General features: G+C 41.0%; 1 protein-coding gene across 1 annotated transcript in view; it reads right to left on the bottom strand.

The window, feature by feature from the left end:
* Positions 1-1,925: 1,925 nt before the first annotated feature.
* The window catches only part of LOC134531483 (general transcription and DNA repair factor IIH helicase subunit XPD), a 49,709-nt gene continuing 33,671 nt past the window's right edge, over positions 1,926-17,963 (bottom strand). The window contains exons 13-15 of the mRNA XM_063367196.1: positions 9,935-10,045; positions 8,184-8,282; positions 1,926-2,161 (exon numbers count right to left, since the gene is read on the bottom strand). Coding sequence (XP_063223266.1) covers positions 2,024-2,161; positions 8,184-8,282; positions 9,935-10,045 — 348 coding nt within the window. The 3' untranslated portion in view covers positions 1,926-2,023. The remainder of the gene's footprint in view (positions 2,162-8,183; positions 8,283-9,934; positions 10,046-17,963) is intronic.

Here is a 17,963-nt window from a genome sequence, read left to right as displayed (position 1 = left end):
CCCAGGAATAGGGTCGTAATGGGGAGGGGGGGGGGTCGTAATAGATGTTTTCCGAAATATTCAGTTCATTTCAACCCCCCCCCCCCCCCCCAAATACATAAAAAATCGCCTTTGTTCGTATAGATTTCATAATAAAATAGTCTATGGTGTAAAAATGACAACTTTTTAAATTCATATTACAGTATTTAAATAGCATGATGTCTCCCGAAAAAAAACTATACCCTAGAAAGCAATATTGGAGCTCCCGTTGCCGAGAAAAAAAATTTCAACACAGTGCAGCGTGTCCATTTAAGAGAGCGAGCCCTGCAGCAAGTGGAAGTATTGAAGGTCGACATTTACCGTCACTCTCTCGCTAGCTAATGATGCTGGTCGCCAGCCTTCTTTATCTCTATCTCTCACGCACACTTGAAGCACCTAATACTTCGGCACGGGACAGGGACGGCAATAGAAGCGCGCGCAGATGCTATCAGGTGATGCGCGCAGTTTACCAGTATTGGCTAGCGTGGACAGTCTAGAGGGGTGGTATCTATTTTTAGCCGTATTTTGTATGCCTGCCTGCTTACAGTACAGCGCTCGCCAAGATAAATGTGAACACACAGCGCCCAACAAAGTGTAACAGACTTGTTTTTCAGCCGATTTTACTCAAATTTTCGACTTTTATCTGCTCAAATTTTTTCACGGTTCCTCAAAATTCGGTCGTATAAACAGAATGAAAAGGAATATACCGAATAAAATCAAGCTGCTGTCACCAAACAAAGCATAAAACGGCCAAATGCTGGGTGAAACGACCTCTTTCTATCAACCCACCGGAAAAGATAAATGCTTGAGCTGTCAAAATAAACATCGCTGCGGCAGTTAAAACAAGTCGGCACTCTGCAAGAGAAACGCAGTAACACGCTACTCACCACAAGAAACTTATTTTCTGTCCGATTTTCTTCGGATTTTCGGCAATTTTTTCACGGTTCCTCGAAATCGGGTTGTAATAGAGAGGTGGTCACAATAAATGGGGTCGCAACAAAAAGGTTTTACTGTATAATGCTTACAATTTTACTATTTTAATTTTTCTTCAAGACTAACAAATCATGAACTATCAACTGTGCCTGTCTGACTTTTTTGATGTGATAACAATTTATAAATCGATGAACGCCAGCTGCACGCGCGAAAAATTGACACGTTCCGCCTGAGCAGAACGTGCAAGAACCGGCCAACCACCGTGCGAGAAAATCATCTATAATATCAAACAGATTAAGGTGGGCTTTTTAACTAATTGTTCGTGATTATATTTAAACAAATTATTTAAATTAAATTTGCAAAAACTGTAAATAATATTTGAAAATTAAAAAGTATGCAATTTTTCATCAATGTTTTCTTATGACGTTATCACGTAAAATTATCGTCCGTAAACCAACTTTACAGACAACCCCCTTTTTTTTTAAGACTCATTCATAAATATTAGTACACTGTATGGTAAGAAAGCTTGGAATTTTACTTCGCATAAAATTGATTGCAGTTGAAGTATTTTGAAATATGTGCCTGCAATGTAAAATAACGGTAGTTGCTCATGTACAGCATGCAAGTGCTGACTGACAGACTGAAACACACTGCTTGTATCACACACTAGAATCATCCTGAAAGTGTTAATAATTCGGATTGAGTGTTGAAATATGTATTTGCTTTTCCCTGAGAGCACTGACTCCACACTTAAACTAATGAGTGTTCATTGAGCACTCAAGTATTATCTTAAATCAAAAATATTGTTTTACTGATACTAATTTAGACACACTTTTATCAATGTTGAAAGTGAATGTTCCGAATTTTTTGATGTAGATGGAAACCTCCCAATATTGGCAAGTGTTAACAAAAATTACGTATAGGATTACGTACAGGAGGAATCGGCTCATATAGAATGAGAGTAAGCTGGAGCGTAGTTTTAAAAACAAGAGTTTACTGTCTTGACATAGAAAAAGGAACATACAAAACACAGGCGCCGTCCTACGTGGACGGAGCGGCCGGTCACAGCCGGTCACAGCTGCTCAGCTGCCTTCTGCAGCTTCTTCTGCATCTCCTCAGACTGCAGCTGCTCATACGTGAGCAGGGACAGCCCCAGCTGGTCCTCGCGGCTGAACGGCTGCGCCATCTGCCGCAGCCAGCGCTTCAGGATCTGCACGGACACAAGCACCGCGCCTCGCAACTCTGCACGGACACAAGCACCGCGCCTCGCATCTCTGCACGGACTCAGGCACCCGGCCTCGACATTGCCGCACTGACCGGGCAGTTCCACCATCGTATCCATGACGAATGTTACGATGCGGTCAATAACGATAGGTTTCTTACAGTTGGACGGAGGAAAGGCAAAGTGGTATAAGTAGGGAGACAAGGTTATATGGTAAATTGTGATAAAACTAAAATAACACCGAAAAGCATGTCCAAAACCCAGCGTAACACCGAAATGCATGTCTTATCATGGAATTAAGTAGGGCTGTGCGAATGAGACTTTTTCAATGCAAATCAAATGTGAATCAAATAATTGCAAATATTTGCGAATATTTTCTAATTAAGTTCTAAGTATAAATCTGAATAATTACAGTCAAAATTTAGCATATTATAAATTGTTGTTTAAAAGAGTAATGTTCTTTAGCTTTATATACATTTTTATTACTCAAGTAACGTGTAAATTTTTATGTCTCTTCTAATGGTTTAGTAATAAAAAAAAAATCAGTAATATAGAAATGTCTTCATCAAAAGCCAAGCCTACACCTTGCCATCAACATTACATAAATTGCAGTGCAAAAAGACCAATTCCTTTACATGTTCTGGATCCCGGCATTGCCTCTTGGAAGTGACAATGTTCCCAGAAGCAGAAAAACAACGTTCTGAACTTCACTTCTTCTTCTGAAAATTAAAAACGGCAAAAAAAGTTTATGAAAGTAAATAGATCTTTGATGTATCAGTTTTATTTTCCGCAATAAATAGTCAAGCGATTACCAATCAATATATCGAAGAGTTGTTTATTAGAAATGCTCGTAAGCATGGTTAATATTCCGTTCTCAGTCTTTTGGAATCAAACGTGTCAAGGCAAAATAATTTTTAATGAATTTTGTTTATTGTATCTTTTTAATTTTATCTAATTGTTTACGTAACATTTTCGGTAGTTTAAAAAGCGATTGCGCTGGAGCAATTCTAGCAACACAATTCTCTGGCCATGGGCTGCTCTGCTGGCCATAACCACAAACGGACACATTTTCTTTTTTGCTGTAGCCATGATGGCAGCTGTGTTTACTTTTCTATCGTTAAAAAAAATTCTCTAGATTTGTATTAGTAATATTAGGTAATAGAATGGTGACCAAAGAGTATGTGTGCATTAGTTTTTAAAGGTTATTATTGAAAGCTGATGCGCTGGCATTGTTTTAAATACGTAGTTTTACACTTTTATATGGCACATGGCTCGCCCAAAAATTGTGCTAAGGACAACTGAATATAATAAATTAATTATGCTACACATCACGTAAAGTTTGTATTAAAATCGTAAGCATTTATAATAATTTTCACGCTACATTGGCTTTAACTGTTCTCAGTATGCCCATTTACCTAACCTAAAATTTGATGTAAGTAAAGGTCCGCTTACAGTTTTTTTTTCTTCCATTAAGTCTCTCGGGAAAATGATTTCTCGAGGTTCGACATATTATTGTATCACACGTTTTGTCAAACATAAGTAATATTTTAATACATTCGAAAACTTTTGAATATTTGAAATTTTCAAATACCTAATTTGGTTTCGAATGTGAATCGAATCAAATATTTGATTCGCACGAATACCTATTTGCAATTTCGAGTATTTGCACACCCCTAGAATTAAGTAGCTTTTAACCAAAACTTAATTCTAATTATATAAAAAAAATTAATTTTTGGTGTTTGAAAATAAATTGGCAAAATATAAATTGGCAAAATATGGATCAGAAAAATTAATTTAATTAATTTTATTGTGCCTCTCTTATTAAATAAATTTCAAACCATAAATGCTAATTTATTTTTATTCTGAATGTATCCATTTTAGACCAATTTATTAAACACTATATTTTACCCTAAAAATGCAGCAGATAAATTATACCCCTATTTTAGCAGAATAAAATTACAAAACAGCTTTTATAAAAGTAAACACATTAACACAGAAATTCTGTTTTTAAAAATTGAAATTGGACTAAAAATAGATCATAAAATCTTGTCTCTAGGTATAAGTCAATTATTTTCATAATTAAGCAAGTTGGTACATATCTGTATTCTACATGGACACATGCACTTCCTAGCAAAATGGACCAAGTCGTAGTTCGACCACAGCGCCGACAGTCAGCTGCCAGCTATTCAAGAGGCACAGTGGTCTGAGTGAGACTTAAACCAGTTTGCCAGGGACTGGCTTGTTCATTTGTGAGGTTTGATTACACTAATAGCCACAGTTAGAAATGTTCTAGACTGTGCAATTTGTTTCTTGAAATGTAACGTTTTAGTGTTGATAATAATATAAGTGAGCAGGGTATACTGGCATATTCAGGGACCGATTATTACCCTTCTGATGATGGATTCAGTTCAGGTGAGAAAATAAATAATCTACTATCAGTCCCCAACAGCTTTTAAGTTAAATTTATCAATTGGTTATTAGTTACTAATAACTGAGATAAATTTAACTTAAAAGCAGTTATTTATACTGAAAAAACCTTAAAAATGTATTATCAGCCGAGTGATATTTTATCATGGTATTTAATTTTTCTCAGCTGATTTAAGGTATTCCAGGCTCAAGAAGTTCCTAATGTCTCTGCTGGAGAAATAGATAGACCTACAGTGAAACCAAAGAAAAAGACAAGAAAATGCCAAAAACATGAAAAGAAGCGACTAGCTATAAAAAACAATAAGAATTATGGAATGGCATAAAAAAAAATTAGTTTCAGAAAAAAATATTTAAAATGACCCATGTTTGTGTAAACTAACACTAGTGATGGTTCGAATCCCATTTTTCTCGAATCCGAATCTCGAATCCGAATTCCAAACAGTACCTCGAAACCACCCCTCGAATCCGAATCCAGTTCTCAAGGGTTAATTATAAAATAATTTATAAGTTAAGAGAAAAAATTGAACATTATGCAGAATTATTTAACCCTTTAAAATTTTATTACAAAAAAACAAGGATTTTGACACGGTCTGGATCAAGACGATTCCGTTTTTGGTCACATATGTTTCCTGCAGTGCTGAACAAACGTTCAGAGAACAGTCGCAGGTGGTGAACACAAATATTTTTTGGACAGTTTATGTAGCCTGGGTGAACACGCAGACTGAGTTTTCCAGTATTCGAGAATGTTTATTTCTGTGTTAACTGTAGGATCACGTAAGAATCTGGTCACTTCATCAATTGCTGTAGAATCCGACTTGGTGCATTTAAGGCATTCAGGCATTATCTGTGAGTACAGTGATTCATGTATCCACGGAAATCGGAAAACGAAATTCAACATCCGACGGAACAATATTTTGTAGTTACCAACTCTACATTTGTTTAAAGTCCCAAATGAAGGTAAACACTTTCCTGAAATATTTAATGGAAACTGAAAGGTGCCATCTTGGCTTCAATGGTTTTAGGCCATAAGAAATATTGTCGTGCGTCTTTTAAAATTAAGCCTCACTAAAGCATAGTGATTAATATGCCCGAAGTTAAAAGTGACGGGGTGTTTTCTCTAGTTTACCCATTAAAATTCTTTATATTAATATGTATTAGTTATTTTTTATGTTGCTCAAAATGATTGGCTAACAAATTCATTGGGTGGCCATCATGGAATTCTCAGATAATACATTTTTAACGTTGGTAGTCTACACAAACCAAACTTGGTCCTAAAAAAATTCATAATTAGAATGTGTATCAGAATATTTAAAATTGAATTGCGATTAAAATAATAATTGTATAATGTATTCAATTTGTCATTCATTATTTCATTGTTATTACTACATGTGCGACTGTAACTTGTGATGAAAGTCGGCATTATTGTTGTATTACTAAGTAACAGATTTCTCGGTAAAGATGTTAAAAAAAAAAACAAGATTCATATTTAGTCTAGATCCTAAATGTGCTTTATTTTATTTTTTAGCATATTCTGAGAATACATATGTGATTTATGCCTTATTTAATGCCAATGTAGCGACAATGCATCCATGTTCATGTATATAAAGTAATTTTCCCAAATCAGTACATGCTTCATAATTTTTTTATATATAATAACGAATTAAAAGTACAATACAGTAGAACCTCGTTAATCCGTGATGCGCTAATTCGGGAATCGGATAATCCGGGACGGTTAAAAAGAGAAGTAAAAATTGTTAGCGCTTAAAATTAACGTCACGCGGGCCACCAAACTCTGCAACGCTGTTTGTACCGATCCTTTGTTTCGCCCCCCTTTCAGCTGTCACATATGTCACTCTTTAAACTTGAGGGGGAGGTCCTGACTTCTGCTTCCCGTCTCCCTTTGTTTGTTTCCACCCGCCGACGCACGGCAGGCGCCTGGCGAGGGCATTCGGCTGTACGATGGGCAGGGGGGGAGGGGGGGGGGGCGTGCAAGGTCAGCACGATCTTATCTTTCTCTCTTCGGCTGTTGTAAATGACCGTAAACTAATGGCTAGGCAGTGCTGTATTTTTTTTAAGCCGAGACACTAATTCAAAGACGGCCGGCCCTTACAGTGAACGGATTATCCGGGTTTATTTTTATTTTTTTTACAGGATTTCAATTATCCGGGCATTGGCGGGTCCCAATTAACATGGGGAGTTTACTATGTTTTATCAATCTGCTGCCAAGGCACAGTAAGCCTCGGGAGATGTTATGTCACATTACCTTGGCCTTAACCCACCTGCACGCCGGTGTCTGAGAAGCTTGACAAGACCTTCCGGGCTTTTAATCTGTAATCCGTGATTATCTCGGTCCCGACCATCACGTATTAACGAGGTTCTATTGTACCTCAATAGGATGTAATCCAAGAAAACGTAAACAGGCCAAGTAAATTGTGAGCATTTAAGTTTTTAAAGTACTACATTTACATCAATATTTTTCCTCGAATCCAAAATCTTTTCCCTCGAATTTCGAATCTTTCGAATACTAGAGATTCGGTGGGATTCGAGGATTCGAGGAATCGTCCGGCCCATCCCTAACTAACACGCAATAACGAGATTGAGGAGGTAGCAAAAAAACATGGATTTTCTGTTTATTTAGGATATTGGGTTCCTTCAATTTGCAGAATGCATACTTGTGTGGGCTGGTGAAACAAGACCTCAAATTCTATCACCAAAGGAATGGTTCCAGCATGTTACATTTGGCATATAACCTGATATGGTATGTAAGATGAAGTTAACTTTTCAGTAATGAAAATTTGCACCTTCATACAAGACATGAGGCATTGAGAACAGAGGTAGCACAACTCGTTTATTAATTTACAATCCAAAAATGTTTGGATGGCATTTTGTAAGGAAAGTGTGTGAATGTGGAGATAAACCTTCACGAGTTACACGAGTGGGATCTGTTTAGGGGTACTTAGAAGTGTCCAAGGTCGTTGCAAATGCAGGCCACGTACTGAACGGAAACGTGGTCATTTCTTCGGTTCATGTTCGGACCTGCACAGCAACATGGTCACATCAGGCAACCTGACACGTCAGACAAGTTAGATGCTAACTGGACAGCACTTATAAGCATGGGCGTCACCAGGCACATCAAGTTGGGGGAGGGGGGGGAGGGAGGTTGCATAAAATAAACCTATTTATTTAAATGCTAGTACCTCCATTGAGTTAAGTATAAATGTCTGTTTATTTTCAAACTATGCTTTGTATGTAATTTTTATTTGAGACCTGATCTACTACCTTATGTCATCATTGTAAACACATGTATTTTGTTTGGACTTTGTGACTTATGTCCTTGTTGTGTGAAGTGTTACTTGTGCCCCTTTTGGCTTTTGTTTATAAACAGTTCGGCAAGATGGCGGGCCGCGTGCAGTCGGGTCGTTTGATTTTGTATTCGGCTATCGTTTCGTTGTCAGAGTTGTATTCACTAAACCAGACTCTTAATATACGTATGGTCCTCCGGAAGAAATTCGTTGAAACAAAGAACATATTTTACAAGCATGAGAACTGTATAAATGAAACCACTGGCTGCAGTGCCCCTCACCTGCACGGCCTCCTCCGTGGACAGGTTGCAGTAGGAGTCCTTGAGGTGCTCCTGGATCCACTTGGGCAGCTTGCTGCGCTTGTCTGCGCGAGAGAACCTCTGCAACAAGTCACCACCGCGTGCCGGCCTCAGCCATGTTCCCGCTCAACCTTACAACTGCAGCACTCCCACAGCCACTCCTTTACTTGCTGATTTCGACGATTTGCACTAAACGACCTACAAATCCAAATTTGCATTTGTCATTAGATTAACAAACAGTGCCTCAAACTCACCTACTGAATTTGAATCTGGATCTTGTCACGACCTGGCTTATCATCGTAAATTAGCCCCACGGTGGAAAAGCCATTTTTTTGCTGGTGAGGATACAGTACCGAATAGTTGGTGAAGTTAGTGAGTGTCACCGTGTCTAGGGGCCATGGGCCCGGTGGAGACTCTGTCCTCTAGGCCTGATGTCGCCCGTGTGGGGACATGACTCGTTTCTCCCTCACCCCTTTACAAGACTACCAGAACCTGGCCCGCTCTACTGGATGCTTACGTGGGCTCTCAAGGCGTCCCACGCGTTGCTGAATAGTCACGTACACACACACACACACGTGGTCAGATGCATACGAACAACACGAGGTTTGTGAGACTGTTATTTATTATGCGGTACTCTCTACATATCACCCGTTCACTACATGTTATTATAAAAAGTTACACGGCGAAACGCCTTGCGGCACGACCGGCTATTGGATTATCCGGGATCACTTCGTGGCCGGACTAGAGGTTCTTGATATTGACAAATACCGCCGAGCAGCTAAAAACGTACTTAATTAAGTGGCCGTACCCCCAAAGTAGGCTCCGAGGATATTAGCAAATGATTTGAAAATAATTATAAAACAGAATTACCGAGGTCAGTGAATACCAAGATGAAATCCCTGGAGTGCAGAGTGTGGTCCTGCCTTGGGTGGTGATTCGAAGTGAGTGGGTAGGCATGGCCACCGAGGTGGTTCGTTGGTGCAATTGCGCCAAATCGGCAAGTACCGTTAGGCGAACCCGAGTCATACCGCTGATGTAAGTTAAACACACACGAATTCTCTAAAAATTATGATATATTTAAACTTTATTTCAAACTCTTTAACAATGTATATGAAACATTTATGGTTAAGCTGTGAGGAGGGGTGGTGACATATCGTCTGAGGCCAGCCCCGGAAGACGTCAATCTACATATCAGCAAAAAAACACACAGACCAAAGTTTTTAAGAAATAAAAAAAATACCATTTCCAAAGAAATTAACTACTGGTATTGTGCATTTATATATATTTTACTATCATTCCTAAGAAATGAAGAATTTGAATATAAGACAACAATGTACACAACAACACAAAATTCTGGAGGAAAAACCCTTTAAGAGAGTTTTTCAGTTTAACTTTGTCACTCATGATAGACTTAAAGACCCATGTACTGGGTTGTCTTCTCAAGTTTGAGGACTTGATCACCAATGTTTCCATCAAAACAAAACTTCCACGATCATTCCTTCAAACTAAATGTGGCTAAAACTTACAAGCTACGCCATTTGAGACATTACTGTGCTTAACTTTTTATAAAATTTTTGTACTTGCAAATGCATGATGTAATATATCTGGGCAGTTGTAGGCAATCAAATTTACTGTTAATGTTTGGAATAACTACTAAATAAAGCATTACCTTACTCGTGTGTGGTTCACACACACTAAAACAGATCGCAACAAGTAGGGTGGGAAGACGGTACCTTGTCAGCGAAGATCATGATGCCGTAGTCGGTCTTGCCCCTGATGGCACGCCCCACGCACTGGGCAGCGTGCCGCATGGCGTCGAACGTCAGGAAGTCGTTCTCTCGGATCTGCGGCAGGGAAGAACCACTTACGACGCAGCTTGCAAATATCAAGCACTCTACATGCAAGACTGCATGTTCATTAATGGACTATAAAACAGCGAATTGCACAAAACTATTTAATTTGGCGACCGATGTCGCCAGATAGCAAGAGTACCCGATAGCACCACTTACCACCATGCCTTTGTAGAACAACTGACTTCCGGAGGAAGCAGGGCAGCCAACTCACAGCAGCCAAGTAGCAGCTCCACTATCGCCAGCAGCGCGGCGCGCGAGATTCAAAACTCAAGTGTGTTGACCAATGCCAACAATGTTTATAATGTCCAAGGTCTATTTACACGGAAACTATACAATATACATAACATACCGCCCACCTTGAAATCACCGATTTCAACAGACACAGGGGAGCGGGCATAATTTCACTGCTGGCCGTTTGACAGTGCCTGTGACAGTGCGTACAGAGGCCACTCGTGCCACGCCGTCCGTTCCATGATGAAGATCAACAATGCGCCCCAGCGGCCATTGCAGAGGTGGAAGCCTGTCTTCCTTGACCAGCACCATCTGGTTGGGGGCAAGACCTGACGCCCTTTTCTGCCATTTGCTACGTTGTTGCAGCGTGTGCAGGTAATCCCGATGCCAGCGATGCCAGAAATTTTGATGTAGTCGGGATACAAGCTGCCAGCGATGCAAACAGTTCATTTTTACCTGACGTAAATCTGGTTCGGGTATTGTCACTAACGGTTCCAGCGTCAGGAAATGGCCTGGGGTCAGAGGAGTGAAGTCCTTGGGATCCGCACTGAGGGGACACAACGGCCTTGAGTTCAACACTGCTTCAACCTGAGCCAATACTGTGTTTAACTCCTCGTACGTTAGTATCTGCTCTCCTATCACCCTCCTCAAATGGGACTTGAACGACTTGACACCCGCTTCCCATAAACCCCCAAAGTGAGGAGCAGCTGGCGGGTTGAAATGCCAAGTCACACCAAGATGTGCGAGCGATGAAGCCACTGTTGTTTGATGGGAAGACGACGTGAGGAGTTGTTGTAGTTCGGAGAGCTGATTTCGTGCCCCAACAAAGTTGGTGCCACAATCGCTGTAGATGTCCGAGGAACGTCCTCGACGTGCAATGAAACGTTTATAGGCAGCCAAAAACACATCTGTCGATAAGTCCGAGGCTAGCTCGATATGTACTGCCTTTGTTGCGCAACAGACAAACACGCATAGATATGCTTTCAGCACAGCAGCCTTGCGAAGACGGGCCATCTTAATCAAGAATGGACCAGCGTAATCAACCCCCGACCTTGAGAACGGTTTTACCTGCTGAACCCGCATAGCTGGAAGGTTTCCCATCAGCGGAGCAACTGATGATGGAGATGCACGAAAACAACGCACACAACGGTGCACAAGGTTGGTGATTGCACGCTTGTCCCCCATAATCCAGAACTTCTCCCTGAGAATGGCCTGGAGTGCTTGTATTCCCGGATGTTGATTAACTTCATGGTAATGACCTATGATCAGTCTTGTCAGGGGATTCGATTTAGGAAGAAGGGCTGGGTGCTTCTGCTCAAAGGGCAGATCCGAATGAGACAGTCTGCCGCCCACCCTAATCACTCCCTTGGAGTCAATGAACGGTAGCAATCTACGAAGTTGTGGGGAGGTGATTTGATCCTTCTTCAAGGCAATTAAATCACTTCGATAGCACATGGACTGAACATAACGTATCCAGAACTCTAGGGCAGTGTTTAGATCCTTCGATGACAGCTCTTCTATGGCCCGTCCTTCCAGTGGATGACGACAATTGTTGATAAATCTGAACAAGCAGGCAGTAACACGCAACAGCCTTGTCAACCGACTGAAACGTTCCAATAATGTGTCCAAGTCCCCAGGGGAGATAAAAGTTCCCAATGCCACTACCTTCCTTTCAAGCAGGATTACGTCAGAAGCCTTAATGCACGGAATACCTTCAGGCCACTGGTCCTCAGCCTTCTTCAGCCATGAAGGGCCAGACCACCACAGAGGATGAGATACAATTTGTGCTGGCAGAAGCCCACGGGATCCACAGTCTGCCGGGTTATGTTCCGAACGAACATGCTTCCACCATTCTGGACGAGTTAGCTCTTGAATGTGACTAACCCGGTTTGCCACAAAGGTCTTTAACTCATGTGGAGAAGAGTTTATCCAGGCAAGAGTTACCTGTGAATCAGTCCAGGCAGTAACCGAACTGAAGTGCAGTGTCGCTCCATAGGCATCAATGACATGGTGAAGCAGGCGAGCCAACAAAAGGGCCCCACATAGTTCTAAGCGAGGCAGCGACTGAACCTTGAGTGGCGCTACCTTCGACTTGGCAATCAGCAAGTGTACCAGAACTGTACCATCAGGGTTGTCAATGCGCAAGTACACAACTGCTGCGTAACCAATTTCGGAGCTGTCCGAAAATCCATGCAACTGGTAGGAACCTCCTGCCTGTCCTCGAATCAGTCGGGGAATGGTAACTGATGACAGTTGTGACAGCTGAGTGTTGAAGTTCTTCCAGTTGCTTAGGATGTCATCCGGTGGTTCAGTATCCCAGCCCAGGTTCCGTGCCCACAAGACTTGGATCAGGTGCTTTGCAAACATACTCAGTGGGGTGAGCCACCCAAGAGGATCAAAAATCCTAGCCAGATTTGACAGGATTGTCCTTTTTGTGGCATTGCCAGAACTAGGCTGTATCTTGTAGGAATATGTGTCCGACACAGGATTCCATTGCAGACCCAAGACCTTAATGACACAATCGTCCGAATCCAATGAAAATGGTTGTGGGATCTCAATATCCTCCACTGGCAACCAATCCAGAAGAGCTTGGTGGTTGCTCATAAATTTGCGCAGCTTGAAGCCTCCTTTTCCTAGGAGTGTTATAAGCTCCCTCTGAATGGCCAAGGCAGAATCAACCGAATTAGATCCAGTGACAACATCGTCAACGTAGACATCTGTAAGTAAGACCTGTGATGCAGTTGGGAAGTGCTCGGTTTCATCCTGTGCCAATTGTTGAAGTGTACGTAATGCGAGAAACGGTGCTGCAGAGACACCATAGGTTACAGTCTTGAGACGATAATCCTTCACAGGTTCAGCATCATTAAACCTCCAAACAATGCGCTGATAATCCTGATGACGAGTGTGTACACCTATCTGTCTGTACATCTGTTTGATGTCACCAGTGAAGACTACTACATGCAGACGAAAACTCAACAATAGGTCAACTATGTCCCGTTGAAGCCGGGTGCCAGTAAAGAGCGCATCGTTCAGCGAAACACCTGAAGAGCTCTTGGCGGATGCATCAAAAACCACCCTCAGTTTTGTAGTTGAACTTTCAGGTTTAACCACACAGTGATGGGGAATATAATACGACTCTGACGGAATCTGTGACTCTGTTACTTCTTCCATGTGACCACTAGCTACATAATCACTCATAAACTCTGAATACATGGCCTTCAATTTGGGATCAGACTTGAGACGATTTTCAAGACGAAGAAATCTGTTAAGAGCCTGCGGCCTTGACGCACCCAATTTCAGAAGAGGTTGCCGAAAGGGCAGTGATACACTGTAACGCCCATCTCCAGACCTCAGATGAGTTTTACTGAACCATTCCTCACATTTGACATCTTCAGGAGACTTGTGTGTTGTCGCAGGAAACTCCTCTAATTCCCAGAACCTTTTTACTACCTCATCCAAAGGAGGGTGTGAAGTGAGAAGAGAGATACACAAAGATGTTGCAGTCAATGATGGGACTTGTGTGTCCACCTGTCCCATCAGTATCCACCCAAGCACAGAGTCCAGAGCTACGGGAGAACCGTCAATTTTGGCCCCAGTAAGGAGTCTAGGAACTAACTCTGCACCAATTAACAGATCAACAGGACCAGGGGTGTCAAATACAGGGTCGGCAAGTTTCAAATGTGCCACTGCACCACGGACCCTGGCGCTCAGCTTGGCACTTGGCAAATTGGAGGTGATTCTCGAAATTACAAATACATCTACTGCAAACTGGGGGCTCGTGCTACCAACTGGTGCCATAACAATGGAGGCGCATGACTTAGCCACATTCACTGAAGTGTTAGCTAAACCTTGTACTGGTAGATGAGATCTTCTACGAGTAAGCCTCAATCTTTTAAGACAGCTCTCTGTGACGAAGCTAGCTTGGCTGGCAGTATCCAACAGAGCCCTCACGACCATTGGAGTTCCACTTGAATCAAACACGTGTACCTGTGCTGTTGATAATAACACTGTTCTTGCTTCACTTGGTAGAGCGGCAGCAACTGCAACAGTTGCAGGGTTTGGTTCAATGAGTGTGGTTGAAGCATCCTTGCCCGGACCAGGGTTGATGGCTGTCTGTTGCTCGAAGTGCAACAGAGAATGATGCCTGGATCCACAATAACGACACGATGATGATGAACAATCCTTGGATGCGTGAGATGGTGACAAGCAATTCAGGCATAATTTGTGCTCCTTAGCTATCTTATATCTGTCCTTGGGACTACTCTTGATGAATTTAGGGCACTTAAAAACAACATGGGTACTGTTACAAACGCAACATGATTGTGGAGAGCTGACCAAACTTTTCACAGATTGACGAGCCTGTCTCCAGCTTGGCATTTGGTTCCTTGACTGTGTAGGTCCTGCACCTGGAACATGTGACCGAGAAGCTGTCACAGTTTCCTGGGCCCGACAATGGGTTTCGATAAAGGACAAAAGGTTTTTTACAGTTGGAAGGGCATCGGTTTGAGTAAGCTCCCACTGTGTTTGAAGGACAGAGTCTAACCGCTTGCACAAAATAGGGAGCAAAATCAAGTCCCATTGGTCTACAGGGACATCCAGTGCCCTAAGGGCCAAGAGGTTCTCGTTTACAATGGTTAACAAATTGCGCAGAGCCTTGGGTGAGTCAGACGCAGCCATTGGGGCCTTCAAGAGGGCCTCTACATGGACTGAGACAATTAGCCTCTTATTCTCGTAGCGGCCAACAAGAAGCTTCCACGCGACCTCGTAATTCGCTTCAGAGATCGGCAGAGATTGCACCATTCCAAGTGGTTCCCCATTAAGGGCGGTCTTGAGGTAGGCCAGTTTTTCCACTGATGATATATCAGCATTGTTGGCTACCAGGGTGATAAATAAATTAGAGAAATTAGCCCACTGCTGAGGGCTCCCATCAAACTTGGGAAGAGAGATTTTTGGAAGAGCCACACGAGATTTGCTCACCTGAGTAGTGGGTGTGCCTGGTGATACTACCTTGACCTCCTCAATGGCTTCCAATGTTGACATCACTTCAAAATATTTTTCTTCAAAGTCAGCCAAGCGTGCGGTGTGCGCCTCAGCATCGAATCCATCTTCGGTCGTTGCGGTTGTTTCAACGATGACGAAGTCCGTATCGAACCTTTCTCGGACGCAGTGAAGGTCGCGCGCTGTGGCGCGAAACAAATTTATTTTTGAGCTATCACTGGGAACCATCTGCGCGAGATCAAAGGCTCGCTTAATACGACCTTCAGCAAGACGGATGCGCACCAGCGCCGACTGCCCTTCAGCCATGGTGATTGACTACCAAAGGGTTCAACGATCGTTTTCAAATGAAACGGAAGACATAACCTCAACCTAGAGGTTAGAGTCGTCGAACGAACTAGTTAAAACGTTTCAACCACAGCCGAGACACTGATCGCTGCTCCCGCCAACCAAATAACGAGCACTTCAGAGTCACAAACTGTTAGTCAATGTGCGAGAATTCACTTCACACGAGGCTAACAACGCCGCGATAACACGAACGAAAATTACACAAAAAAAACGAACGAAAATACCGGAACTAGATCCGGCCCGGAGGACCAAAAATGTTCATTAATGGACTATAAAACAGCGAATTGCACAAAACTATTTAATTTGGCGACCGATGTCGCCAGATAGCAAGAGTACCCGATAGCACCACTTACCACCATGCCTTTGTAGAACAACTGACTTCCGGAGGAAGCAGGGCAGCCAACTCACAGCAGCCAAGTAGCAGCTCCACTATCGCCAGCAGCGCGGCGCGCGAGATTCAAAACTCAAGTGTGTTGACCAATGCCAACAATGTTTATAATGTCCAAGGTCTATTTACACGGAAACTATACAATATACATAACACTGCATGAATTATTAAAATATTATAATACGGAAATTTCTTATCATGCTATCTAATAATGTAATGCAGATATTGAATGCAGTGGATCTTTTAAAACTTTAAAGAAAAAAAAAGCTTGTAACTTAAAAACTATCTCCTTTTAAAATTCACACTATCATTGATTGGCTCTGTTCACAGTTCACACCAAGAGTTCTGCACATCCCTTAACTTTGCTTCAGTCTCATGTCCCCTTTTTAATTGCAACTCCTACACTTACAACCAAACACACTATGTTACTCTTCTCTTACTCCCAAACACATGCCTCTTTCCAAGGGGATAGAGTGCTATTAACAAAGGAAATCCTTGCACTTCAACGAATTTGGTCATATTAAGGGTATGTTATAATTAAATTGCAGTTACAAAATATTTGCAGAATAGTTGCACTATTACAGAAGAGTAAGAAGCAGCTAAATGCATTTAAGTCTTAATTTGATTGATCCATTCAAGTTGTACATTCATTAAGTGTGAAAGAGATAGCATGATTTGACATACCAAATTATAAAATTTTTTAATGTTTATTAAGTGCTGTATACTTATCTTATAGTACATCTAAACCGAAAGAAAGCATAATTTCCAACTAGTTTTATAGACTTTGCACAACAGCTGGTTTTCAAGATTTTTAAACGCACATATATTTATATGTAATACCTTATCATAATGTGTTCAAGTTTGAAATTTTTAAGTCAGTTTTGCTATTTATATGAGTAATATTTAGTTTTATAATTATCGCTTTTTAAGTAGCAGCTGGTTACTTGCTAAATGTTTCCTACATTCTTCTTATTCAGTCTCTGGTATGAAGGATGTGCTGAATGAACATGTGACGTTCACATACTCAAAATTTGTATGTATGGATTTTTCTTAAAGTAGCCAAATAATAAAAATAATAAAAAATTAAAAAAGTTATTGCTCACCTCTAAACAATCTGCAAACTTAATTCAAAATGAACATTTACCATTATTCCATGCATAATTACTCATCCTGCATGAAATTACAGTAAGCTGCTGTTATTTCCAATGATCATGTCGTTGATAAAACATTTTTCAATTACATTTTGATGCCTATTTTTCTAATGACAGATTTACTCTTCTTTCAGTAGATTTATGTGAAAATTTATTTACTTAAATCTTGGAAAGTGAAATATTCCCTGTTCCAACTTAATCTGTTTCAAATGTTGGCTTCGACAGCTTCAATTATTTCCAAAAAAACTATGAAGGCAAAAAAACCCAACATGCTTAACAGTGATTTACTGTTTTTTTTTTTTGATGTGACAACGTCTAATAAATCGATAAACACCGGTCGCACGCACAAAAAAGTGTCCCGTTACGCTGTATCCCGTTACACTCATTGTTCCGTTACGCTCACTGTTCCGTTACGCTGTCGGTGAGTGCAGTAATAATAGGTTGTGTTACAATTGACTGAAAAATTATGGTGATTCATATAATTGATGATAGGTATTTGATTACAGTTTATTTATATAAAAACTTGTTCATAATTATATTTAAACTTTATAGCTAAACGCCAGTTTTTAAAATTAATTACAAGCCATCTACACGTGAACATTTCGTCGACTGTTTATAAAGAGAAGTGAAAAGTTACTCTTGCATTTCAAAAATCTGATTACCAGTACAATTTCAAGTATTTATTCTTTTATTATTAAAATTAAAAATGATTCAATTTTATTCATAAAAGTATGCAATCATTTCGTCAATGTTTTGTTATGACGTTGCCACGTTCAACTATCGTCCGTAAACCGGC

Source organism: Bacillus rossius, chromosome 1 (genome assembly GCF_032445375.1).
Source record: "Bacillus rossius redtenbacheri isolate Brsri chromosome 1, Brsri_v3, whole genome shotgun sequence".
Lineage (NCBI taxonomy): Eukaryota > Metazoa > Arthropoda > Insecta > Phasmatodea > Bacillidae > Bacillus > Bacillus rossius.
This window is presented reverse-complemented; position numbering and strand designations above follow the sequence as displayed.